This window comes from Gorilla gorilla, chromosome 5, assembly GCF_029281585.2.
Source record: "Gorilla gorilla gorilla isolate KB3781 chromosome 5, NHGRI_mGorGor1-v2.1_pri, whole genome shotgun sequence".
NCBI lineage: Eukaryota > Metazoa > Chordata > Mammalia > Primates > Hominidae > Gorilla > Gorilla gorilla.
In genome coordinates, this window is record NC_073229.2 from 160,353,581 (window position 1) to 160,380,288 (window position 26,708).

A 26,708-nucleotide genomic window follows, 5' to 3' on the forward strand; every position below is an offset into this window, starting at 1 on the left:
CTATACTAAGGAACATCAAAAAGATGAAAAAAATTTCTTTTAAAAAGTTCAGTTCAACAAACTGTTTAACCTTTATTCAACACTTACTATGACCCAAACACCGTGCCAAATGCCTTTGATGTAGTATATTATTAATCTTCATAATACCCCAGTGAGGTGAGTACTATTATCATACCTATTTTCCACAGAAAGAAGAATTGATACTTGGGAAATTTAAGTGTTTTTCCTGAAAATAAACAGATAATTAATAGAACTGGAATTAGAACTCAACTTTTTGGTTTCCAGAGCCAAAGTGCCTAAGAACTATGCATCCTGCCTCTGAAATTCATATTGATCACCTACCGTGTACAAGAAACTAACAGCTCTCCTACAATGCTCCTATTGTAGTAAGGCAGGCAAGAGGGTTCTAGAAAGTGATCGAGGCCAGGCGCAGTGGCTCACACCTGTAATCCCAGCACTTTGGGAGGCTGAGGCAGGCGGATCACTTGAGGTCAGTAGTTGGACAGCCTGGCCAACACGGTGAAACCCCGTCTCTACTAAAAATACAAAAATTAGCTGGGCGTCGTGGCACATGCTTGTAATCCCAGCTACTTGGGAGGCTGAGACAGGAGAATCACTTGAACCCTGGAGGCAGAGATTGAAGTGAGTCAAGATGGCGCCACTGCACTCCAGCCTGGGCAACAGAGGGAGACTCCGTCTCAAAGAAAAAGAAAAGGAAAGAAAAGATAAGTGATCTAAAGTGTGAGAGGCTTGATAGATACTTTAAAGTATTTAGCTACAAACAAATGTGATGGGAAGATGGGGGAAAGAGAAACTGATTCTGCAGATAGTTTCAGCGGGAAAAAAAAGAACATAGAAAAAGAATGCTATAAACTGGGCCTTAAAGTGTGAGTAACATTTTTAATAGCTGAGATGAAAAGAGGGCATTAGAGTCAGGATGAGCTGATGTACTTTTGGGATTAAATTCCACAACTCCAGAATCACTGAAAATGGAATGTCCGGTGGCCTTTAGCTGAGTATGGTCCTGCCATCTACAGCTCCGTCTCTGATCAGTGTCTTGTGCATATCATGATTCAGTGCATACGCTCTCTTTTGTAGTAACTTCAGATTAGTTGTACAGGACATGACCTGGATCAAGAAATCTTTACTCTGCATTAAGTTATAGATGAGGAACTGGCAGAAATCTTCAAGTTTTCAATATCAAAGGAAAAAATCACATTACATAATATATAAGCTGAGCAAACCCATTAACCACACATGGTATTTAAAAATCTTCGGAAATGTAGCCTTTTAGCCTCTCAAGGGCCTGTTTGCTGAGACACAAATGGGCTTTCAGGGAGCTATTTGCAAATTTTCATAGGATGTTTGCATGCACATTTTTCTAGGGAGAGGGTCTATAAGTTACTCTTATCAAATTTTAAAATAAGTTGCAGATTCTGAAAATGTTAAGAACCATGGTAATGAATGAAAAAAATATATGTACATATATGCACAAAAATTATGCATGCGCGCATGCACATTTGGTCAACAAGAATACCGTAGAGAGGATGTGCCAGGAATTATGTGGCTTGGGGAACACCCTGTGCGTGACTTTGCCACAATCCAGACTTACTATAAATGAGATAAAATGGAAGAGGGCTTCCTCTCCCTCCTTCTGTTGGCTGTGCTCTTTTAGTTCTAATAAATAAGAGGATCATTGCATAACATCCAGCCTGTTATTCTGCCCTGAGATAAAGAGAGAGCAGGGCAGCTGGAGTGAAGGCCAGGTCAGAGGGCTCCCTCCCATGGTCTGTTCTCTGGGCCGGACTCACTCCCTGAACTGCCAACCAAGTTCAATATGAAGGCACTGAAGGCACTTCTACTTGGCACCTCTCTCATCAGGCTGGAAGCAGTCCAGGTGTCCAGGGTGGACTGGGAGGAAAAACAGCATGTGAGAAATAGAACCAAGAATTTACTTTCTGTTCCTTCACCCTCCAACCCCACACACACAAATTTAATGGTGGGCTTAGCAACTGTGCAAAGTAAGCATTAAGTTACATACAACGTTGGTGATTATAAATTGTAAAGGAATAACTTTCAGTTCAATTTTAAATTCAACTCCTTTCAATAGAGTCCAACAACATGGACTCTATCATTTACTCATGACACAGCATCCTTAAAATAATGACTTTAAAAAATTGTCCCATAAACATTATATTTATTGCATTCTATAATGTCTTGCAGAAGTTTATAATCAGTTTTCTTAGTCATTTATCACAAGCACTTAGAGGGGGGGTCAGCATTTTGAACCACTTTTTATTCTTAATGAGTCTGAATCACAAACATGAAGTTGACCCAGCCAGGAGGAATATTCCTTCCACGTGGTCCTATGACCGCCCCCCCCTCCTCAAACAAACTCTGCAAAGACTAACATAAGCTCACAATTTCTACAGTATGAAAGGTGTTTTTGGAAAGTAGTGCTAAAATTATAAAAGGAGCCTCAAATTTGACTTTCTGTTCCATAAAGTTTCTGCCATCCCCAATCTGAACCCCAGCCTTCCCTGCAGACAGCAATTGGCATCCCTGCTCCCTGCTCTCAGCTATCTTGGGCAGATGCAGAACAAACAAGAGAAAGACATCTTCAAACAGGCATTAAACAAGGCAGTGCTATCGTTTCTTCAAGGGCCAAGGTCTTGTTTAGGGCTCAAGGAGCTTCTATTCCACTGAGACCTCCTAGGCTGGGGCTCTCATAGTGTTACCAAGGAGACCATTGGCTTGTTAGGGAAGAACTCAGCAGCCTCCATTATCTCCTAAAGTCTTGCACCTTGCTTCATGAGCAATTAAAAATGAAAACACAGACAATGTTCCTGTTGTTTTTCTTTCTGTATCCTCCGGATTTAAAATGTTCAATTAACTCTGGTTCCTGGTACCCCAGATTCAGTTTATCATCATCATTTGAAGTATTTTAATCAAAGAAAGTGTCCAATAAATAGAGGAAAAAAACAGTTTAAATCTGCCTTGTATGATAGCAACTCTGCTCTGCCAGATTCTGTTTGCCAAATACCCTCTTGACTTAATTTGAAAACCTGTGTTGGTGGTGTATTAAAGACCAGGTGCGCTATTAGCAAACAAAGGGATTGTTTTGTTTTTAGGGTGAAAAATACTTGATAATTCAGGCACAAAGGGAAATGAAGGTTTTGCCTTAGAAGTTGGAAGGGTTTTGTTTTTTTCAAATTAAAGTTCTAATAGGTTTTGTTGTCACAAAGGTAGATGCTTATTCCTTCAACTTTAAGATGAAGATTACTCTTAAAACTGCAAGTAGGAAGGGTTTGAGCCACTAGAACACATTGTCATCAGGATAATGTGAAATTACTGAACCGATACTTCTTAAAGATAGACAGACATGGTACCTGATGTGGTATTCTAGAACCGGTTAGGGTTTCAAAGGATATTAAATGGTATCCTCTCACCACATGTTTAGATCTCCATGACCATTTCTGATGCTTTTCTTCTTTTTCTCAGTCTACCTTTGGTTGATACGAGTCACTGAGCCTCTGTGAAAGATGAGTCTGTAGGAGTAGAGCTGCTTCTTGCTAGGGAGGATACAGCATTCTTATCTCTGGCAATTCACTAAGAAACCCCGGTGTATGCAAGCCTGCTCGCCACCCTTTGCCTCTCTCCTAGGTTCAGGGCACACCAGCATCATCCTCTCATCCACCTACTCTCAGCCTTGCCTGGTTTCAGCCCTTTTTCCACTGTGAAGACAGAAAGAGTTTCCTGAAACTCAAATCTGACCACATCGATTCCTGCTTAAAACCCTACCATGCCTCAGGATTGAGTCCAAATGACTTAACACAATTTACCATCCCCGTTCTGATCTGACCCCTGCCAGTCCTTCCAGCCTCACTTCCCACCATTCCCCTCCCAGGCTTCTATGCATTGAGGCTGAACTTCCAGTTTCCCAAACATATCACTCAATTCTTTATCCATTCAGCAGATACATATAGAGTGCTGAATACATGCTAGGTGCAGGAGTATAGAAGATGAACAAAACAAATAAAAAAGTCTGCTTTTTTCTAAGGGAAACAGAAAGTAAGTAAAATATGTCTTCTATTAGAAAGTGATAATTCATAGATAAAAACAAAACAAGATAAAGATATAAAGTATCCCTCTTGTTTACAGATCTTCACACCCATGCTCTTCCTTCTGCCTATTTGAATAAAATGTAGTATTCCATGGTATATTTTACTCAAATATAATATACAATAGAGTATGTTGTCTGTACTCTCTGATTCCTCTCTTACTTGCTCATCCTTTTGATCTAAATTTGGACATATTTCCCTCCTGAAAGTCTTCTTTTTCTCTAAAAATCCATCTTACAAGCCCCTCCTATGAGATTTTCCAGTACTCTCTTACTTCCCTTATCACAGTATGTGTCACTCGAATCGCTATTGCCTGATTAGATGTCCACTTCCCAGACAGATAGTACATTTTTGGTCACCTAACTCATTCACTGTGATATCCTCAATACCCAGAACAGTTCTGATGTCCAGGGAATATTTAATAGCTTCTCCTGCTTATTATTGCAGTCTTACTAAGAATACACGGAGAGTACACCATGCAGAAGGAGTAGCAATGATTAAAAATTCTTGGAATGATCTTCTCATTGCATCTTGGAATTGACAAATGCAAGCTGATACATGTTATTTCTTGAGTCATTTACCTAATCTTGGTTGTCTGCAAATGAGTAGTGGGAGGGAACCAATTGCAGTAATAATTTTAAAATTTCTTTGGATTTTACCTAAGTCTAAGGATTTCACTACAGAAGATCCTAAATATGGCTTCTATCAGATATTGACCAAAAATTCAAATAGGAGTCTTTTTCTTTTAACAGTTCTTTTAACTTTTGCAGCTACTGAACTTTGGGGTTTGGGGTATCAATTACTCAGTACCCATTCAACAAATATTTACCTATTTAAGTGGCACTGTGCCCCATACCGTGGCACAAAGATGAATACGATACACTCCCTGCCCTCAATAGCAGTCATGTAGGGCCACAGTTTTCACACAGGGTATGTGTGCCCATGGGGATATGTGAAGACTTTCCAAGGGGTACACAGGCATAAATAGCGTTAACAGAATCCATTTTTAGGTCCTTAAACTGACTTGCCTGGAATGTGCTTGCAGGGCAGTGAAGCCAGTTCCACTTTTCCACTTAACTTTCACAGTCACCCTATTTCCACTTTACAAAAGACAGACACATGTCTGACTCATTCTAAGTTATATTTCATACTGACCTAGGTATAAAAATAGCAAGGAACTATATTAGTCCATACTCAACGCTGCTATAAGGACACATCTGAGACTGGGTAATTTAAAAAGGAGAGAGGTTTAATTGACTCACAGTTCTGCAGGGCTGGGGAGGCCTCAGGAAGCTTACAATCATAGCAGAAGGGGAAGCAAACACGTCCTTCTTCACATGGTGACAGGAAGCAGAAGTGCTGAGCAAAACAGAAAAAAACCCTTATAAAACCATCAGATGTAACGAGAACTCATGCACTATCATGAGAACAGCATGGGGGACCACCCCCATGATTCAGTTACCTCCCATCAGGCCCCTCCCATCACATGTAGGGATTATGGGAACTACAATTCAAGTTGAGAATTGGATAGGAACACAGCCACATATCATTCTGCCCCTGGCCCCTCCCAAATCTCATGTCCTCACATTTCAAAACACAGTCATGCCTTTCCAACATTCCCCAAAGTTTTAACTCATTCCAGCATTAACCCAAAAGTCCAAGTCCATAGTCTCATCTGAGATAAAGCAAGTCCCTTTTACCTAGGAGCCTGTAAAATCAAAGCAAGTTAGTTACTTCCTAGACACAATGGGGTCACTGGCATTGGGTAAATACACCCATTCCAAATGGGAGAAATTGGCCAAAACAAAAGGGCTACAGGCCCCATGCAAGTCCAAAATCCAATAGGGCAGTCATTAAACCTTCAAGTTCCAAAATGATCTCCTTTGACTCTGTGTCTCACATCTAGGTCACACTGATGCAACAGGTGGGCTCCCACGCCTTGGGCAGCTCCATTCCTGTGGCCTTGCAGGGTACAACCCCCTTCCCAGCTGCTTTCATGGGATGGCATTGAGTGTCTGTGGCTTTCCCAGGTACACAGGTGCAAGCTATAGGTGGATCTACCATTCTGGGGTCTGGAAGACAGTGGCCCTCTTCTCACAGCTCCACTAGACAGTGTACCAGTGGGGACTCTGTGTGGGAGCTCCAATCCTACATTTCTCTTCTGCACTGGCCTAGCAGAGGTTTTCCATGAGGGTTCTGCCTCTACAGAAACTCATGCCTGGACGTACAGGCATTTCTGTACATCCTTTGAAATCTAGGTGGAGGTTCTCAAACCTCAATTCTTGACTTCTGTGCACCCAAAAACTCAACACCATGTGGAAGTCACTAAGACTTGGGGTTGCACCTTCTGAAGCAATGGCCTGAGCTACACCTTGGCCCCTTTTAGCCACGGCTGGAGCTGAAGCAGCTGGGATGCAGGGCACCATGTCCCAAGGCTGCACAGAGCTGGGGGGCCCTAGGCCCTGGCCCAGGAAACCATTTTTACCTCCCTAGGCCTCCAGGCCTGTGATGGTTCGGGCTGCCATGGAGGTCTTAGACATGCCTTGGAGACATTTACCCCATTGTCTTGGTGATTAACATTTGGCTTGTTACTTATGCAAATTTCTGCAACTGGCTTGAATTTCTCCCCAGAAAATGGGTTTTTCTTTTCTATTACATCATCAGCCTACACATTTTCCAAACTTTTATGCTCTGCTTCCCTTTGAATGCTTTGCCATTTAGGAATTTCTTCTATCAGATACCCTAAATCATCTCTCTCAAGTTCAAAGTTCCACTGATCTCTAGAACAGGGGCAAAATGCCACCAGTCTCTTTGCTAAAGCATAGCAAGAGTCACTTTTATTCCAGTTCCCAACAAGTTCTTCATCTTCATCTGAGACCACCTAAGCCTAGACTTTATTGTCCATATCACTATCAGCATTTTGGGCAAAGCCATACAAGTCTCTAGGAAGTTCCAAACTCTCCCACATTTCCTGTCTTCTTCTGAGCCCTCCAAACTGTTCTAACATCTGCCTGTTCCCCAGTTCCAAAGTCACTTCCACATTTTCAGGTATCTTTATGGCAGCACCCAACTCTCAGTACTGTATTAGTCCATTCTCATGTTGCTATAAGGATATACCCCAGACTGGGTAATTTATAAAGGAAAGAGGTTTAATTGACTCACAGTTCTACAGTGCTGGGGAGGCCTCAGGAAACTTACCATCATAGCAGAAGGGGAGGCAAACACATCCTTCTTCACATGGTAGCAGGAAGGAGAAGTGCCAAGCAAAGGGGATAAAGCCCCTTATAAAGCCGTCAGATCTCATGAGAACTCACTCACTATCATGAGAACAGGTTGGGGGACCACCACCATGATTCAATTACCTCTCACCGGGTCCCTCCTGTCACATGTAGGGATTATAGGAACTACAATTCAAGATGAGATTTGGATGGGGACACAGCCAAACCATATCAGGAGCAATTAAAAATATTAAAGGAAGTCTCCTGTAACTGAGATATGATAACTCCCCCATCCATCTCATAAACAGACACATGGCCAATAAATTATTATTCTTGAGCATAATTATTCTTTCCAAATTTGCAATAAACATGTGTTTTGACCAATGAGTTACTGATAAGGATTATACTATAAACTCAAGCTGGAAAAATATTTAGTACTTAGAGCCTGATGTTAGGAAATTTTTTTAAAATCAAATTTCAATTTAGACTTTTATTGCAGAGAAATATGATAGGATGACAATAAAAGATTTTCACATATAAAATTATATTACATTAAAATAAAAATCTATGGAGAAATAGAATGAAAATACAAACTCTAGAGGGAAAAGAATTTAATATTTCTGACTTAAATAATAAGTTAAATTATTCATGTGGGTTTTTTTCAATGGGTGCTGAATGGGCATTAAATGTCATTGTTATTAGGTTCCCTTAGACACATTTAATACCCAGAAGAGTGATATAGTAAGTTTATATTAAACTACCAACATTCACTAATACACTGGACATTACGTCTTTTGTAACCACTTATATTTATGATTTTTGAAAGTTTAGATATCAACTCTGAAAAGTGTGAGGAAAGTATAGTTTTTCAAAATTCACTGAATGAGCAGACCACTGACATGTGGGAGCAAGGCCAGTGAACAAAGTTGTTACAAGGTGTTGTAGACACTAGGATAGAAGTTTCCTGTGGGTGTAGAAGGTCTGGAAGAGGAAGCTGTCAGTTCTGTTGAGAGAACCAAGAAAGGCTTTCCAAGCAGATCAATGATTTGTCTCAGAAATAAGTAGATAAGGTCGTGTGTGTGTGTATGTGTGTTTCCAACTTTATTAAGGAGATTCTCCTCACTCTTTTTTGGAGTTATGTAATCCTTTATTGTCATTTCCTATGCCCAAACCAAGCCTTATTATAAATCAAGACATTGAAAAGGCCCTCTCTCATTAGCTCTTTCAGGATGACATGGAAGACAAATTAACTTTAAATCAACTTGGTGTATTTGTGATTTAAACAAGATAGAAGTTTATTCCTAACCTTCATAAAAGTTGGGCAGTTGGAAGTCCAAGGAAGGCACAATAGCTCCACAAAATCATTAGAGACCCAGGATCCTTTTAGTTCTACAATCTATCATCTCTTGGTAGGGCACTTGTCCTCCTCACCCAAGGTATCTGCTGGAGGTCAAATCATTCCTGCTGCATTCCAGTGAGAAGATAGAATGGGGAAAAGCAAAAGAAGCCTCTCTCAGATGATTCCACCTTTGATTTAAACAACCTTCCTGGAAATCCCACACAACACTTCTGCTAACATTTAGTAGATCAGAACTTCACCAAATGATCCCACCTAGTTGTAAAGGAGGCTGAGAAATGCTTTCTTCTGAATAGCCATAAGCCCATTTAAAAACTGAGTAAGGAAGAAAGGAAATCAGATAAATGGGATGAACAAACAGGAGTCTCTGTCATACCTGATGCTTAATCTTAAACCTAAGGCCATCAAAATGATGACTTGGTGTGATCCTTCCCTTTATGTAACATTCTTCCTCTAACCCACCAATTACTACAGCACTTACATGACCATTGTGTTTTCCTTTTATTGTTGTTACTGCTTTGGTTCTTTGATATCCCCACTGTGCTGCCATGTGTCTAATGGCACCTCAAACTCCACATGTCTCACACTGAACTCCACACCTGCTCCACTGCAGCTTTCCCGTCACGGTTAATGGGCACTCCATCCATCTGTGCTCATACGAGAAACAATGGAATCATCCTGCAGACCCAGAAATCAACCACCTCTGATGCTACCTCCCCCATCCACATCTCCATCACCTCTTACCTGGATGAGTGCTATTGTCCCAAACAGCCTTCCACTTGTATATTAGTCCCTTCTCACATTGCTATAAAGAAATACCTGCAACTGGATAATTTATAAAGAGGTTTAATTGGCTTATTGTTCCACAAGATGTACAGGAAGCATGATGCTGGCATCTGCTTGGCTTCTGGGGAGACCTTAGGAAATTTACAGTCATGGCAGATGGCAAAGGGAGTAGGCACCTCACACGGCTAGAGCAGGAGCAAGAGAGAGAGTGAGGGCAAGGTGCTACACACTTTTAAACAAGCAGATCTCATAAGAACTCACTACCACAAGAACAGCATCAAGGGGATGGTGCCAAATCATTCATGAGAAACCACACTCATAATCCAATCCCCTCCCACCAGGCCTCACCTCCACTATTGGGGATTACAACTGAACATGAGATTTGGCTGGGGACACAGATACAAACCATTTCAACCTGTTTCTCCCCTTACCCCTACCAAAGTCTGTTGTCAACATACACCAAAAGTGGCCTTATTTCAATGTAAGTCATATAATTTTACTCCTCCCAAACCCTTGCAGTGGCTCCTTATTTCTCTCAAAGTAAAAACCAAAATGTTTGTAATTGCCAGAAGGCTGTGCCTGGTCTGGTGTCTCATGACCTCACTGACTTCATGTCTTCATACTTCCCCTCTCTCGCTGTGCATTGACCTCAACAGCTGTTAGCTCCTCCCTTGAGGCCTTTGCTCCAGCTGTTCTCTTTAGAATGCTCTTCCCCAGGTAGGAATGACTAACTCCCTCCTGCCTTCAAGCTTTTGCTCAAATCTCACATTTCCCCATGACTACCTTACCAGCCCTGACTATATCTGAAAGTGGGGACTCTCAGATGCCCACTATTCTGCTCTTCTCTCCATGCATTTACTATCTTCTAACATGCTATCCAACTCTTTCCAGCATGAAAGTATTTATTATGTTTATTGTTTATTGCCTGTCTCTCCCCATCTGATATGGTTTGGCTGTGTCCCCACCCAAATCTCATCTTAAATTCTGTGTCATGGGAGGGAACAGTGGGAGGTAACTGAATCATGGGGGCAGGTCTTTCCCATGCCCTTCTTGTGATAATAAGTCTCACAAGATCTGATGGTTTCATAAAGGGGAGGTTTCCTGTACAAGCTCTCTCTCTCTTCACCTGCTACCATCCACGTAAGATGTGACTTGCTCCTCCTTGCCTTCCACCATGATTGTAAGGCTTCCCCAGCCATGTGGAACTGTAAGTCCATTGAACCTCTTTCTTTGGTAAATTGCCCAGTCTCAGGTATGTCTTTATCAGTAGCATGAAAACGGACTAATATACCATCTCTACCACCACTAGTTTCTTGTCTGTTTTGTTCACTGATGTATTCCAAGCACATATCACAGTGCCTAGAACATAGTAAGTGCTCAATATATTTGTTGAATGAAATCAAGTAATTTGTTCTCTTACTTAGCAAATTTATAGAAACTCTGTGTGAGGCATAGATTTGAGTGGATACAAAAGGAACAAGGTCGGCTGCCTACTCATACCTAGCTTATAATGTAGTAAAAGATAAAGAACTCTAATACACATCAATGGGACTGAGTTTAATAGGACACAGGACTTCCAGAATGCCAGAGAAAAATTCAAAATGAGTATAAGACTCAGAAGAAAGCACATTTGCCTTTGCCTGGAATGATTGCAGATGGCCTTGTGGAGTATTTGAAGTGAACTTTGAAAGACAGGGGCTGGTTTGATAAGTGAACATAGAGAAAGAGGTGTTTGCAGATAATAAACCACCTTGGAAGGTATTAGGGTTAGCAAAAGGAAAGGACACCATCATATATTAATAATTTAATATTTATGTAAGTTATAGTCTTACTAACATGATATTTATTTGGACTATAAGAGCTTTGTTGGAAAGGATAGGTAAAGGTATTGAGTTATCTCAAACATTTAGGAACAAAGTGATAGTTGGGACAATTTCATAAAGCATTGAACATCAAGCTAAGGAATTCGACTTCATTTGTCTTACAGGGATCCGTTGTGGGGTTTGGAACAGGGCGCTGGGGCAGGTGGATAGCATGATCATACCACAGGCCAGCAAGCTCCTTGAGAGCAGAGATTTTGTCTTATTTATCCTTGGATCCCCAGTGCACACCACAGAACCTGGCATATTAGTGGGTGATTGATAAATATTTTTGTTTCAACCAGTAACTAGGGAGAATGTAGAAAATTTTGTCAAATAAACAGGTCACATTCTGGCAGCTGTAAGGAGGATGATTTGAAGAAAAACAATGAAAAAGGATGGTAAAACTCTGAAATAGGGTGGCTTCTATGAAAGGAATGATTGGGCACAAGTGACACTATGTAGGAAAAACCAAAAGGATTCAGACACTGATTGCAGATGAGGGTTGAGAGTGAACAATGAGTTCTCCCCCAAGACGACCTAAATCTACTCAATCATTATTCAAACCACAAGATTTTTAGCAATAGAACCAGATTCAGAGGTAAATGCAAGAATTCCAATGTGGGTTTAGAAACTAACATCTAATTAGAACAATCAACCTTAGTTTTTTTTGAGCAACAACTATAGGTAATTTTGGCAAATTCAGTATAATTCCAGGTATTTATCAGCTTGTAAATTTCAGGCTTCTGATGCTTGGATGTGGTAGCACAGAGAAAATTCTTGGGAGGCAGCAAGGGCTGTATGCAGAGCTTAGGTTTGAGTCTGCAGGCATAAGTGAGGCCTTCCTCAGCTACTCACTAGCTCTGTGGCCTCCCTAAGAAACCTGAGTTTTTTATGACCTATGAATTCATGATCAAAATAGTGGAGGGGTATGTGAGATTTAGATGAGGGCATGGAAAGTGCCTGGCACAGAGTTGGTGTTTGATAAATGTTAGTCTCTCCTCTCTATGCTGTTCTTCTTTTCTTAGTCTCTGGAATCCACCATGGTGCCCCTATTTCCACCGCGGTTCTGGCCAAAACATGCTTTCATGCGTAATGACTCTTCCACAAAGGCTGTGTTTGCAATCATCTACTCTATTGTCTTTTAATCTGTACCAGCTTCCAAGCTAACCCAATTTTCTAGCATTTCCCTGGTGCTCATCTCCAAATACAGTTTCACCAGCAAATTTCCTAAGTATCCTTTTATTCTGTCTTCAGGAAGATTATTAATGAAGATGTTAAGTCAGGCTGGCATACATCACCATGCTTAAGGCCATCTTCCAGACATTTTTGTTCCACTACATGGGGATATGGTGTCATTTATCATCAGATCTTGTTACAGCTTTCTGGCCCTTGAAAAACTCATGGGAGGGCACTCATGTCCACATCTACTTGAATTAGTCTTGCAAGTGAACACATGAGCGACTGAATTAAATGTCATCGCAGGATTGAACATCTGTTACATCACACTAATCTATCACTCTTCTCTCCTAAATCTTTACAATCAAAACAAATTAGTCTAGCATGTGATTTTCAATCAACCTTCTCTTTTGTTGTGTGTGGCTCATGCCCAAAAGGAAATAATAGACCAGTTGATAAAAGTAACAAAATTTCATTACTGCTTCAAACATGGTCAAGTGGTAAATAAAGAATAATGACTCCTTGGCAATTAGTGAAATGAATAGCAATAGGACAGACTCTACAGAAAATGGATATGAGACTCAGCCTCATGAAACTTACCTCATAACAAAGTCTTGGAGATAAATGAGTGTGTGGTTTTAGAATGAAGAATAGTTTTAGAATCAAGAATAGTTGCAGCTTTCCTGACTTGTGTTTTCCTAATGGAGCATTGATTGTGTCACTAACAAGAGATTCTCCTTCCTCATTTGCTGAAAAAGTTGAACATCGTATGGGTGGCTCAGATACAGTAGGGGCATAATATAATGGGATGGTTTTTAGCCGCACTTCTGACTCCATTTCGTCACCATATTATTTTCCTTGCTTCTTTTCCCTTACTTTTTGTTTAATTGTGGTAAAATACATGTAATATAAAATTTACCATCTTAACCATTTTGAAGTGTACAATTCAGTGGTATTAAGCACATTCATAATGTGCAATCATCACCACTACCCAACTCTAGAACCCTTTTCATCTTGTAAAACTAAACCCTGTGCCCATTAAACAATAATTCCCTGTTCCTCCCTCCCCTTAGTCCCTGGCAACCACCCATTCTACTTTCTGTCTCTAAGACTGTGGCTACTCTAGGTACCTCATATACATGAAATTATACAGTGTCTCTCACTTTTTATTGAATGTTATTATCTTAGTCCATTTTCTGTTGCTTATAACAGAATACCTGAAACTGAGTAATTTACAAGGAAGCAAAATTTATTTCTTACAGTTATGGAAGCTGAGAAAGTCAAGATAGAGGGGGCTGTACCTTGGTGAGAGTCTTCTTACTAGTGGAAACTCTGTATGGAGTCTTGAGGCATCTCATGGCATCACAGAGAGGGGGCTGAGCATGCACAAGTGTTAGCTCTTCTCTCTTCCTCTCTTATAAAGCTACCAATTAACTTCCATGATAACCCATTAATCCATTAATAGATTACTCCACAATCCAATCACCTCTTAAAGGCCCCACCTCTCAATACTGTCACATTGTGGATTAAGTTTCAACGTGTGTTTTGGAGGGGACATTCAAACCATAGCAACTATCCTTTTATATGTTTTGTAAGATTATAACTACTCTTGAAACCAAATGGAGACTGAATAAACAAAATATTGCCTGAGGTCAAGAGGAGTTCTATTCTGTATCTATGAAGTCAATGGTACAGACATAATGTTTCCTAATTAGAACAAAACACAATCGAGTATAAGAAATATTCATCATTTAAATGGTTAATTGTTCAGATAAAAAGCATATTCAAAATAACAGGTCAAGGGAGAGATTGAATATAACACAGGTTCCCTCAAGGACAGGAATGTTAAGATAATTGAGCAAGGAAGCAATTGTAGATTCCAACTCACAGATTTAATCAGCTAAATGCCAAGGTGCTGGTCACAAAGATTACCGGCAGAGCTGCCTGCAAGATAATGGTTCTCAAACCTTAGTGTACATATGAATTTATTACCACAAGCCTATCAAATCAGAACCATAATGACTGCGACTCAGGAGTCTGAATGTGTCACCAGCTACCCTGGTGGTTTGGGCTTAGGAGGTTCTTATCAGCGTTGAGAAATGATGGTCAGTGCAGTAGATTAGACCAGAGATTGTGAGGCTTGCCTCCATTCAGTTTGCTAGTATAATCTTGGATTATGTTATGACTATAGTGCCATGGTATCCATTACTACCTATTTCACTGCTTCACTTTTTTTATTATTATTATTATTATACTTTAAGTTTTAGGGTACATGTGCACAATGTGCAGGTTAGTTACATATGTATACATGTGCCATGCTGGTGTGCTGCACCCAGTAACTCGTCATTTAGCATTAGGTATATCTCCTAAAGCTATCCCTCCCCCCTCCCCTGACCCCACAACAGGCCCCGGTGTGTGATGTTCCCCTTCCTGTGTCCATGTGTTCTCATCGTTCAATTCCCACCTATGAGTGAGAATATGCGGTGTTTGGTTTTTTGTTCTTGCGATAGTTTACTGAGCATGATGATTTCCAATTTCATCCATGTCCCTACAAAGGACATGAACTCATCATTTTTTATGGCTGCATAGTATTCCATGGTGTATATGTGCCACATTTTCTTAATCCAGTCTATCATTGTTGGACACTTGGGTTGGTTCCAAGTCTTTGCTATTGTGAATAGTGCTGCTATAAACATATGTGTCCATGTGTCTTTATAGCAGCATGATTTGTAGTCCTTTGGGTATATACCCAGTAATGGGATGGCTGGGTCAAATGGTATTTCTAGTTCTAGATCCCTGAGGAATCGCCACACTGACTTCCACAAGGGTTGAACTAGTTTACAGTCCCACCAACAGTGTAAAAGTGTTCCTATTTCTCCACACCCTCTCCAGCACCTGTTGTTTCCTGACTTTTTAATGATTGCCATTCTAACTGGTGTGAGATGGTATCTCATTGTGGTTTTGATTTGCATTTCTCTGATGGCCAGTGATGGTGAGCATTTATTCATGTGTTTTTTGGCTGCATAAATGTCTTCTTTTGAGAAGTGTCTGTTCATGTCCTTCGCCCACTTTTTGATAGGGTTGTTTTCTTCTTGTAAATTTGTTGGAGTTCATTGTAGATTCTGGATATTAGCCCTTTGTCAGACGAGTAGGTTGTGAAAATTTTCTCCCATTTTGTAGGTTGCCTGTTCACTCTGATGGTAGTTTCTTTTGCTGTGCAGAAGCTCTTTAGTTTAATTAGATCCCATGTGTCAATTTTGGCTTTTGTTGCCATTCTTTTGGTGTTTTAGACATGAAGTCCTTGCCCATGCCTATGTCCTGAATGGTATTGCCTAGGTTTTCTTCTAGGGTTTTTATGGTTTTAGGTCTAACGTTTAAGTCTTTAATCCATCTTGAATTAATTTTTGTATAAGGTGTAAGGAAGGGAAAAATTACAAGCATTCTTATACACCAATAACAGACAAACAGAGAGCCAAATCATGAGTGAACTCCCATTCACAATTGCTTCAAAGAGAATAAAATACCTAGGAATCCAACTTACAAGGGACGTGAAGGACCACTTCAAGGAGAACTACAAACCACTGCTCAATGAAATAAAAGAGGATACAAACAAATGGAAGAACATTCCATGCTCATGGGTAGGAAGAATCAATATCATGAAAATGGCCATACTGCCCAAGGTAATTTATAGATTCAATGCCATCCCCATCAAGCTACCAATGACTTTCTTCACAGAATTGGAAAAAACTACTTTAAAGTTCATATGGAACCAAAAAAGAGCCCGCATCGCCAAGTCAATCCTAAGCCAAAAGAACAAAGCTGGAGGCATCATGCTACCTGACTTCAAACTATACTACAAGGCTACAGTAACCAAAACAGCATGGTACTGGTACCAAAACAGAGATATAGATCAATGGAACAGAACAGAGCCCTCAGAAATAACGCCACATATCTACAACTATCTGATCTTTGACAAACCTGAGAAAAACAAGCAATGGGGAAAGGATTCCCTATTTAATAAATGGTGCTGGGAAAACTGGCTAGCCATATGTAGAAAGCTGTCACTGCTTCACTTTCTTTCTTACATTTAGCGTGGCCTGACTGAGCTATTGAAAGAGGGGCAGAGGCAGGAGTGAATGATGCTGGAAATAGATCCTCATTCAACCCTGCAGCAGAGGGTCAGCCATGGGCCCTGCTGTTCTCCCATCATCATCACAGCCTTGAGACTAGACCTCATGGTTGTTTTATCTTTTGGGTTTTTTTTTTTTTCCTGGTCTGCCTCTGGGTCATCAAGTACAAACAGGAGGGAAAATGCTAGCGTCCGTGGAGCTGTGTTCAGCATGAAAGATCAGTATCTGGCTTCCCTCTCATTTATAACTCTTATTTTCTTTCTTTCTAGAATATGTCTGTGCTGGAGAATCACCACTGGCGATCTACAATTGGCATGCTTCGAGAATCAAGGCTTCTTGCTCACTTGCCAAAGGAAATGACGTAAGTGCTGCCAAGATGAAACATACTGATGTGCATGCAGTAAAGATAAGCCACTTTCTCTAGGGCAGGCTTGGGACCTTTTGCGTGAATGGCAGAGAGCCCCCCGGCTGTGCTTCCTGCCTGCACTGAGTTGTCTGTCAGAGGAGATTTGGTGTCAGTTACAGCAACCCAGAAACCAAAATCTCTCTGTGTGCTTTGAAACAGCCTTGCAGAGTCAATGACCTACAGTCAGGAAAAGGGATAATAAACAGCTCTCAGTTTTCACACGCTTCAGTATCAGTGCTCGACTTTGCCAAATTCCCGACCTTTAGTTTAGCAAAATTGTCCTCCCATGTAGCTCCAAATAGTAAATATTTATCAAGAAGGAACCCAGGCATTCTAAAGCTAGAGTTCAAAAAAGTATATTTTGTAATTGCTAGTCTCAGCAAAAATAGAAGTCAGAAATTCTTTTCTAAAATGTCTTTTGCTAAGTAATTGAAATGGCCCTAGCATTTTTTTCACCAATTAATTTACCTTACGTCTCTTGCACTTTAAACAGAAGGGGAGACACTCGTTTTCTGGTTCACCATTTGATAGCCATGGTATGTAGGCTGAGTCCCACTAAATCTGAGGCCATTGTTTCATTTTCCTGGTGGCCCCAAGTTAGCTGCTAATACTGTCTTCCAAGGCCACCATTAATTCTGATCTGTTTAATGAACACGTGCAGAACCCAAGAAACCTAGGTGAAAAGAGTACATAGATTGCTGTACCCTTCTTCAAGACAAGCACATAACTTCAGGTCAAGGACCAAGTGGTGTCTCCCAACTGAACAAGCAGTATACTCTGGGTTGTGGATTGATTCCTGGCCGTCTGATTTGATCTCCGGCTGTTTCCTAGCACCCAGAGGAATGTGAAATTTGCAGGAGGAATTTCAGTTCTGATAAATTTTTACTCCCTGGAACTAAATAAAACCTGTTCTCGTGCATGGAATAAAAACTTATGCCTCTTACTAGAATAACAAATTGCAAAGATTGAAAGAATTAAATGCAAAAAGAACTAAAAACTAGAGCAAAAGATCAAGTGAGAAGAAGAAAAGAGGAGGTAAGGAGAGAGACAAAGAAGAAAGAAGGAGAAGGAAAGGAAGAATAGTGAGGACAGGAAAGAAGAAAATGCAAGGGAAATGGGAAAGGACTCTGGGGTGACCAGGCTTCTCCTGGTCAGTACCTGCATTCATCCTGTTTGTTACTCAATATTTCTTTCCTAAAATATTCATTTCACATCTATGGATTCCAATGAAAAATATATTTTTATGTGTCTTTGTGGAACACAGTGTTATAAATTGTTTTTGCCAGAAGAATAATTGTTATACAATAATATATGTGAAAACTTTATTACAAAAGCCATTATCATAATCATTATTATTCCTTCTATCACAGGTAAATGCTTTAATGTCATTTTTCTGATTTTAAAAGTAGGGCAGGTTAATTATAGAAAGTAAGGAAAATTCAGGAAAGTGTTAGTTTGAACTATGTGAAGTTGCTCTTTTTAAGGGCCAAAAACAGGAGACTTTTAGCACTTTCATATGCTTCAGCTTGATATGAAAGAGAAAACTGAAACTGCTAGTAATCCTGCCATCCAGGTATAGTTCATGTTAACCTGGCTAGTTTATTTTCTTTTAGTCTTTTTTCGATACAAACTTATTTTAACAAAATATGGTTATTTGGGGAACTTATTTTACAGTTTACGTCCTGAAATTTTTTATTTACAATAAAGACTTTTTTCCAAATCATTAAACCTGTTAAATTAAAATGATTTTGTCAGCCATATGGCATTATTGTATACCACTACTGCCTTTCATTTGGAATTCAAATGGTTTCCAATATCCCAAACTTTGATACTCTGTTTTCTCAGGAAGTATTTGTAGATAAAAATTATTGGTCAGAAAGGTCTGAATTTTTAAGTTTCTTGTATATTATCCAATTGTTCTTCTAAAAGGCTGTATCTACCTGTATTCCAACTGATGGATTATAAGAAAATGTACCAACGTACCATCGCCAAAATTGAGTTTATTTTTATCTTTTTAAAATATTTGCAAATTTGACATATATGTATGTATATACACAAATATATATATATATATAAAGTGGTTTTCATTAAATTAGTATGCATCCTTTACTTACAACCAAGATTGAAATTTTTCATGTATTTGCTGATCATTGCTATTTCTTTAGAGAACACATTTTTATATTTGGTCTCTTCCTATTTTCCTATCAGTGTTATTCATTTGTTAGAACTCCTTGTATATTAACTACAGTAACCATTTGTTATATGTGGTAAATATTACTTGAAGTTTTTAGTTTGCCTTTTGATTCATGAAACATTTCACCTAATTAAAATAATTTTATTTTCCAATTATAAATTTAATAAGTATTCATATCTTCAAAGAATTCATATAATTTTGAGAAGTATAAATTAAAATATCAACCATAATCCCATTATAGATCTTTTCAGTTTATTTTCTGTGACCATAGAGATCATGCTTTACATGCTTTGCATTTTGTTTTTAGCATTAAAAAGATGACATTTTTCAATGTCAATTACTATAGCTGTACATTGTACTTCATAATTGCACAGTATGAGTGTACCATGGTTTATTTAACTAATCTCATAAATTTTTGTGATTTTGTCCCCCATGGAATGCTTCATTATTGTAAATAACAATAGAATAAGCATCCTTGTAACATATCTTTACTAATTATATCTTTACTAACATGTTAATTTGTAGATGGACTGTTGGTCAGATTATTTATGTTCATCAAATGCTTTTTCCACTAATTCCTAAGTTACCCTCCAGAAACATTGTACTAATTTATACTCCCTAACAAAGAATGAGGGGAACCATTTTTCTCATACTATTGACAGCATTGGGTATTACAATCTTTCAATAATTCAGCAAATTACTTAGCAGTTACTTTTAATCCTCACCAATAAAAATGGGAGAAATAATATCACATTGTGGTTTTAATTTGCTTTCTGCTATACTAAGAATATTTAATATCACTTTATTTTTTGAGATATTTTGTATTTCTCTTGTGAATTTTCTGTTTTATATAATTTTTTATGTTCAGAACTGGATTAAAGATGTATGTATGGCTTAAAAACAAAAATGTTTCTGGTGAAACTATAAAGCTTTTAGAATATGATGTAGGGAAATTTTTCATCAGAGTTGGGAAAAGTTTCTTAGAGAGGAAAAAAAACTAGCCATAAATAAAAAGATTTATAGATTAAGCAACATTAAAAATTAAGACTTCCTGGTGGCACTGTGGTTCATGCCTGTAATCCTAGCACTTTGGGAGGTGGAGATGGGAGGATCACTTGAGGCCAGGAGTTCGAGACCAGCCTGGTCAACATAGTGAAACCCCCATCTCTATTTATAAATTTAAAATAAAATGATAAAAATTGAGACTTCATCAATAGACATCATAAAGACAGCTAAAAGACAAACCACAGACACAATATTTGCAACACGTAGCTGACAAAGGACCAGTATTTAAAATATGTAAAGAACCTCAGAATCAATAAGAAAAAGGAAGACAACTTAATAGAGTAGACAAAAACTAGAGTAGAAACTTCACAAAAGAAGTACAAATGGCCAATAAAGACATGAAAATATGTCTAGCCTCATTAGTAAACAAAATTCATATTAAAACTACAGTGAGTTGCATGACATGCCCATCAAACTGGCAAAAAATGTAAAGGGTAAGAGTGTAGAACAATGAGAATCTCATCTGCTACTGCTGGGAGCAAAAATTTATACCATCATTTTGAAAATAATTGGCATTATCTAGTAAATTGAAGATAAACATACCCTGTCATCCAATTATTGCATTCCTGAATACAGACCCTAGGGAGACTTACTTCTGCACATGCATAACTAGAGGTATATAAGAATATTTACTGTGGCTTTTTCCATAGTAGCCAAACACTAGAAAAAACTCAAGTGACCATGAAAAGTAGAATGGATAATGGAATGGATTTCATTATCAATGGAATTTTATACAGTGGCATACACTGTAACAAAAAAGGATCAACTATAGCCTACACACCATGAAGGAATTTCAAAAACATAATGTTTAGCTAAAGAAGTCAGTCACTGATACATACCATATAACTTAAAGTTCAAAAGCAGTTAAAATTAAATTGCGTGGTTTATAGATGCACTCACAGGTGGTAAAATCATAAGTAACAAGAACATTGTTAAAACAAAGAGCAAGAAAGTGGTTACTTCCAGGCTTGAAAGGAAAGGGGATGTGATGAGACAGGCAACATGACCTCTGGGGTACTGGCAGGCAGTGTTCTTGACCTGAGTGGTGGTTACAAGGTGTTCATTTTCTATTTATTCATTAAATTATATATGTATTCCCTATGCATTCTACTTAAATATATTTCATTTTTTAAGGTAAATTTTACAAATATTCATGGATTGTTCCTTTATTACTTTTTATATGTGAGGGAAAGCGATAACTTGCTTTATCTTTCTAAGATATCCCATTTTCTCTATACCATTTGTTGACTAATATACCTCTTGCCCACTGGTTTGTAATAGTGCCTTAATTAGTTTTTGTGTTTGAAGTTCCAGAATCTCTTCCTGGCCTATGTATTGTGTTCCGTTGATGGATCTTTCCATCCCATGGTACCATTTACTATTATTGTCTTCATTTTTATTACTATTGTTATGCCCTTTTCTCTCTCCATGCACATCTTCATGTTTGAACTCTAAAAACACACCACCAATCTCATGATTCTACAAGTCTTTTGTGTCCTCCCTAAAACATGCATTTCTATTTGGCTTTCAGACTTTTTCACCCATAGAAATGTCTACACTACCACAACTTTGTTTTTCAAGGTTTCAATCACTTTATACAGTTCTTGGCGTGCTTCCTGTCCAAGGACGGAACTGGTGGGTGGGAGACTTGCTCTCAGGCAGTGAAGGACTGGCACATTGTGTAATAAACAGAATCAAAGACAGAAATTAGATTACAAGCCACCTGATGATGATAAAATCAATCACCCTCATCAAAGGGATTTGCTTTGTGTGTGTTTTTCTCTTTCATTCTTGTGGATGCAGACAGGATATTGAACAGCAGCTGGGCTCCTTGATCTTGGCAACAGACATCAACAGGCAGAATGAATTTTTGACCAGATTGAAAGCTCACCTCCACAATAAAGACTTAAGACTGGAGGATGCACAGGACAGGCACTTTATGCTTCAGGTAAACAAAACAATAAAAGCCATTCTTTTTGCTGAGTAAAAACACTCAGCTGGGCTGGGTGTGGTGGCTCACATCTGTAGTCCCAGCTACTTGGGAGGCTGAGGCATGGGGATCACTTGAGTCCATGAGTTCAAGGCTACAGTGAGCTATGATTGCACCACTGCACTCCAGCCTGGGTGACAGAGTAAGATCCTGTCTCTAAAAAAACACAAAACAACAACAACAAAAATCCACTCAGGGCCATGATCAATAATTTTAGCACATTTGAGAAGGAGTTATCTCCGATGGTATGAGTTAGAGCAGTGACCTATTTTAGTAAAGGCTTTGAAATGCATGAAAGTTATAAGTGGTTCCCAACTAAGCAAAATCTGGGTTTTAGGTCAACAAGTTGATAATATCTCATTTTTCTTGTTCAGTAACTGATTTATCACAGAGTAATCCCGCTGGATGCAGTAAAGGTCTACCGCATTTTGTGGCTTGGTATAAAATCAGCTACTGCGATACCCACACAATTTTGAAAGACTGTTTCTGAAACACAAAAGCATATTATATTAACTATAGTACATACAAAAATTGGAAAACAAGTGACCTCCCTTTACCTTAAACCTATTTAACCTGCTTTATTTCCTTTTACTACCTAAACTTCTATTTTCATCTGAGTCTTAAACATTTTTATCTGGTCTTATTTTAGGCAGCAAAAAATAAAATTGAACTGAATTGAATTACATTGGATCAAGTCCATTCCTTTCTGTTTTACTCCATGGCAAGAAGCCATTTGTGACATGACAAATTACATCAGGGCAGAGTGGATGTCACAAATAAAAATGTGACCTGATATCCAAACCAGAACCTTCTTTCTTGATCTTCCATTTTCTCTTGTCTTCCTTTTCTTTTGGTGCAAAAAACATAGTGAATGGACCTAGACTCATCTAGATAGATGAGATGGAGCTACACCTGGAGATTGAATCGTGCAGTCTTTTTTATTCCAGGCTTTCATGCTACCCTTTGTAGCTGTCCAAAGTGCTCCATCTTTGCCAGGAAATACCCTACTCCCAGCTGTAGAACTATGACTCCTTCCTTATTTCTTTCCAAACTAGGCTTCTAGTCCCTGAATGCCACAAGGATCAACCAGGTGTCTGATTTGAGTGACTAAAGCCAAGTTGTGAATAGCTGAAAGATTTGGCCTTGAACACTTGCATTTCGAAAGAAAGCCTTGCTAACTCAAATGCATTCCTTAAGGTAGAGGCTGGAGGAGGCGTCTCTGACACTTACCTCTACTTCAATGTGTACTGGTACCCCCACTAACCAGGAAATAAATATAAACAACTAAATTTGCAAGTTGATATGATCCGAGGCTCTTCCAGACCCCAACATTGCTATCTGTTCTGTGATGCCAAGGAATTGGGTCAAACCAATGGACACTGCTTGTCTCTTGGTAGCAGGTGGTGGTTAAAAGGGAGAATCTGCTTCTCTGGGAATTCAAGGTAACCCTCGTAGGGTCATCATTACTGACAAAAAGCTGGCATCTCAGATCCAGACCAGTGTGAGGCAAGTCAAGAAGGCCCTAATTTAGCTGTGCAAACAAAGCATTCCTGGGTTTGATACGACTTCATTCCCTGACTGGCAGTCTGAGCTTACACATGCAGACATAAATGCCAACACGCATAATTTAAGTGATGTATGGAGTTCGTCAGTGTGGCTACTGTGAGAGTGAGGTCCAGATGACCTCACTTGAGCCTGGCCAGGGACCCTGCAACCTCCCTGCATGCAGGAGGTGGAGCTACAGAAGGAGCCAGGCCATGGCTTTCCTTGGCCTGCCCACCCAAGTCTCTTCCAGCAAGCTCCATGTCCTTGGACTGTGGCTCTTCTCTCCTCACTGCTATAAAGCCAGCATTCTCAATGCAGGCTTTGTATCATGGTGAATAAGTGCAGTTTCCTGAAGAGGCATGTCAGGGAGGTACTCGGTAAATATGGGCCTGGTACTGTGGGCAGACTGAACAGCTTGATAGCTTCTTTGGCTTGGGGTGCTTTTGCAACTGAAAGAACATCCTCTCACAATCTCTCCCTGCCCTGTCATTTCTCAGATCGCCTTGAAGTGTGCTGACATTTGCAATCCTTGTAGAATCTGGGAGATGAGCAAGCAGTGGAGTGAAAGGGTCTGTGAAGAATTCTACAGGCAAGGTTAGTAGTGATCCAACAGCTGAGATTTCATTGCCCTGGCTTCTTTTAGGCATTTATCCTAATAAAACAGGAAATGGCTGATCTATCATGACATTTGTTCTCTCATCAACTCTTGTTATCCTAACCTTTCTCTTTTACTCTCTTGGAACTCATCCAACCCTTTTTTGGAAAAAGTTAAAAATAAATAACATTGACGTATTGACTTACTACAGAAACAGGTAGTAATGAGGCAAAATAAAAATGAGCAAAAGTGGGACATTGATTATAAATGGCTCTCCTCTGTGGATATAAGAATGTGTGGGATAGTTCGATTTTGACTTTGACCTTCATTTTCATGAGCTGAGTGCAGCCTAAAGGCTAAATGTCATTTGAGGTCAATGTTTTCCACTCTGACAGAAGGACTTAGACTCCTTTTGTATTCCTTCTCCTTGCTTTCTTAAAAAAAAAATAATAATAATGAAATTGGACACAGCTGACCAAAAAGTGAGTTCTTCCTTTCAAATATAGTTCAACAGTGAGGTAGAAGGATTTTGCTGTGAAAAGACAAATGGCCCTGAATTAGAGTATAATTTTTAAAAGATTAACCTCATTCAGAAATAAAGCAATGAATTAGCAAGCAGAATCTTGATGTTGGGTGGGGTATCAACCTTTAAATACAGCCTTGTTTCTTCAGGCTGGGTTTCAATGTGCAGGATGTTTGTTCAGGCATCAACAGTGCCCTCATGCTAGTGACAGAATCAGGTTTGAGAGGCTGAGAACAAATAAAGCTTGAAGTGTCCCACATACCAGCTCTGTGGGGAGGTCAAATAGCAACAGTGAGCCTTTTGGAGAAGGCACCATTGAAAGATGCGTCAATGACATCGTGATGGCCCCAAAGACAGAAGAATTGATTGAGCTCATGTGGGGCCAGAAGTCTCTGCTCACTGTATCTTTCTCTCAGAATAAAAGTGCTCATGTAACTCCTACAATTCTGTATATAATTTCACTTGAATTGAGTAAAAGTGGTTAGAAATCAAAATCTCAGCTCTAGTTGCCCCTAAATAAAATCTCCAAGGAAGGTAAAACAAAAGGAAATATGATAAAATTGGAGCTAGGGGGCTTTAAATTAGATATAATCAATATTTTCTTTACCGTTTGATATGTTAAATATTGAAATAGCAAAGTGAGAGAGGGGCTAAGATCTCTGTCCTTGCAAATCAAACAATGAAACAGAGGAAAGAGTCTACTTTAGCCCACTTGGTTTTGACTCAATCATGCCCAGCATGATTAAAGTACACAAGTCAGCATCGACTGCAGTGTAAACCTTTTATTTTCTCATCTTGCACCTTATTTGGATTCTGAGCACCTTGGGGCAGGACCATGTCACTTAGGTAGATAGTAAGGCCCATAGTGCCAGTAAATCAAAGTTGTCAACTAAGTACAGTAAATGGTATCAACCAAGAAATGTAACCTATAAGATCTCTTTTCTCGGGCCTGGTGCAGTGGCTCATGCCTGTAATCCCAGCACTTTGGGAGGCTGAGACAGGTGGATCACCTGAAGTCAGGAACTTGAAACCAGCCTGGCCAAATGGTGAAACTCAGTCTCTAATCAAAATACAAAAATCAGCCGGGCGTGGCGGCACAACCTGTAGTCCCAGCTACTCGGGAGCCTGAAGCAAAAGAATTGCTTGAACCCAGGAGGCGGAGGTTGCAGTGAGCCGAGATGGTGCCACTACACTCCAGCCTGGGTGACAGAGCAAGACTCCGTCTCCAAAAAAAAAACCTCTTTTCTCAAAACTGCTTATTGTCCTAGTAATATATGCATGCATTATAAGATGGAAAAACCTAGAACATTTGTAACACTGATCTCTAAACGCAGGCTTCCATGTACCTTCCTCTGGCATGTTTCCTGGCAGAGGAAGAATAGAAAGTATATCTAGTCCTTTTTATTTAATAGCTTTATGGTCTAGTAGAAATTCTGCTTGTTTTAAGAGAAGATTATAGGCTGGGCATGGTGGCTCACGCCTGTAATCCCAACACTTTGGGAGGCCAAGGCGGGCGGATCATAAGGTCAGGAGATAAAGATCATCCCGGCTAACACAGTGAAACCCCGTCTCTACTAAAAATACAAAAAAAAATTAGCCGGGCATGGTGGCGGGCACCTGTAGTCCCAGTTACTTGGGAGGCTGAGGCAGGAGAATGGCGTGAACCCGGGAGGCAGAGCTTGCAGTGAGCCAAGGTCACGCCACTGCACTCCAGCCTGGGTGACAGAGCGAGACTGTCTC

General features: G+C 39.5%; 1 protein-coding gene across 2 annotated transcripts in view; it reads left to right on the top strand.

Annotated features, from left to right (window-relative positions):
* The window catches only part of PDE7B (phosphodiesterase 7B), a 343,143-nt gene that overhangs the window by 307,287 nt on the left and 9,148 nt on the right, over window positions 1-26,708 (top strand). For both annotated transcript variants that reach the window (XM_004044729.5, XM_019030183.4), the window contains 3 exons: window positions 16,920-17,011; window positions 22,119-22,263; window positions 24,348-24,444. In XM_004044729.5, the coding sequence (XP_004044777.3) occupies window positions 16,920-17,011; window positions 22,119-22,263; window positions 24,348-24,444 (334 nt within the window). The remainder of the gene's footprint in view (window positions 1-16,919; window positions 17,012-22,118; window positions 22,264-24,347; window positions 24,445-26,708) is intronic.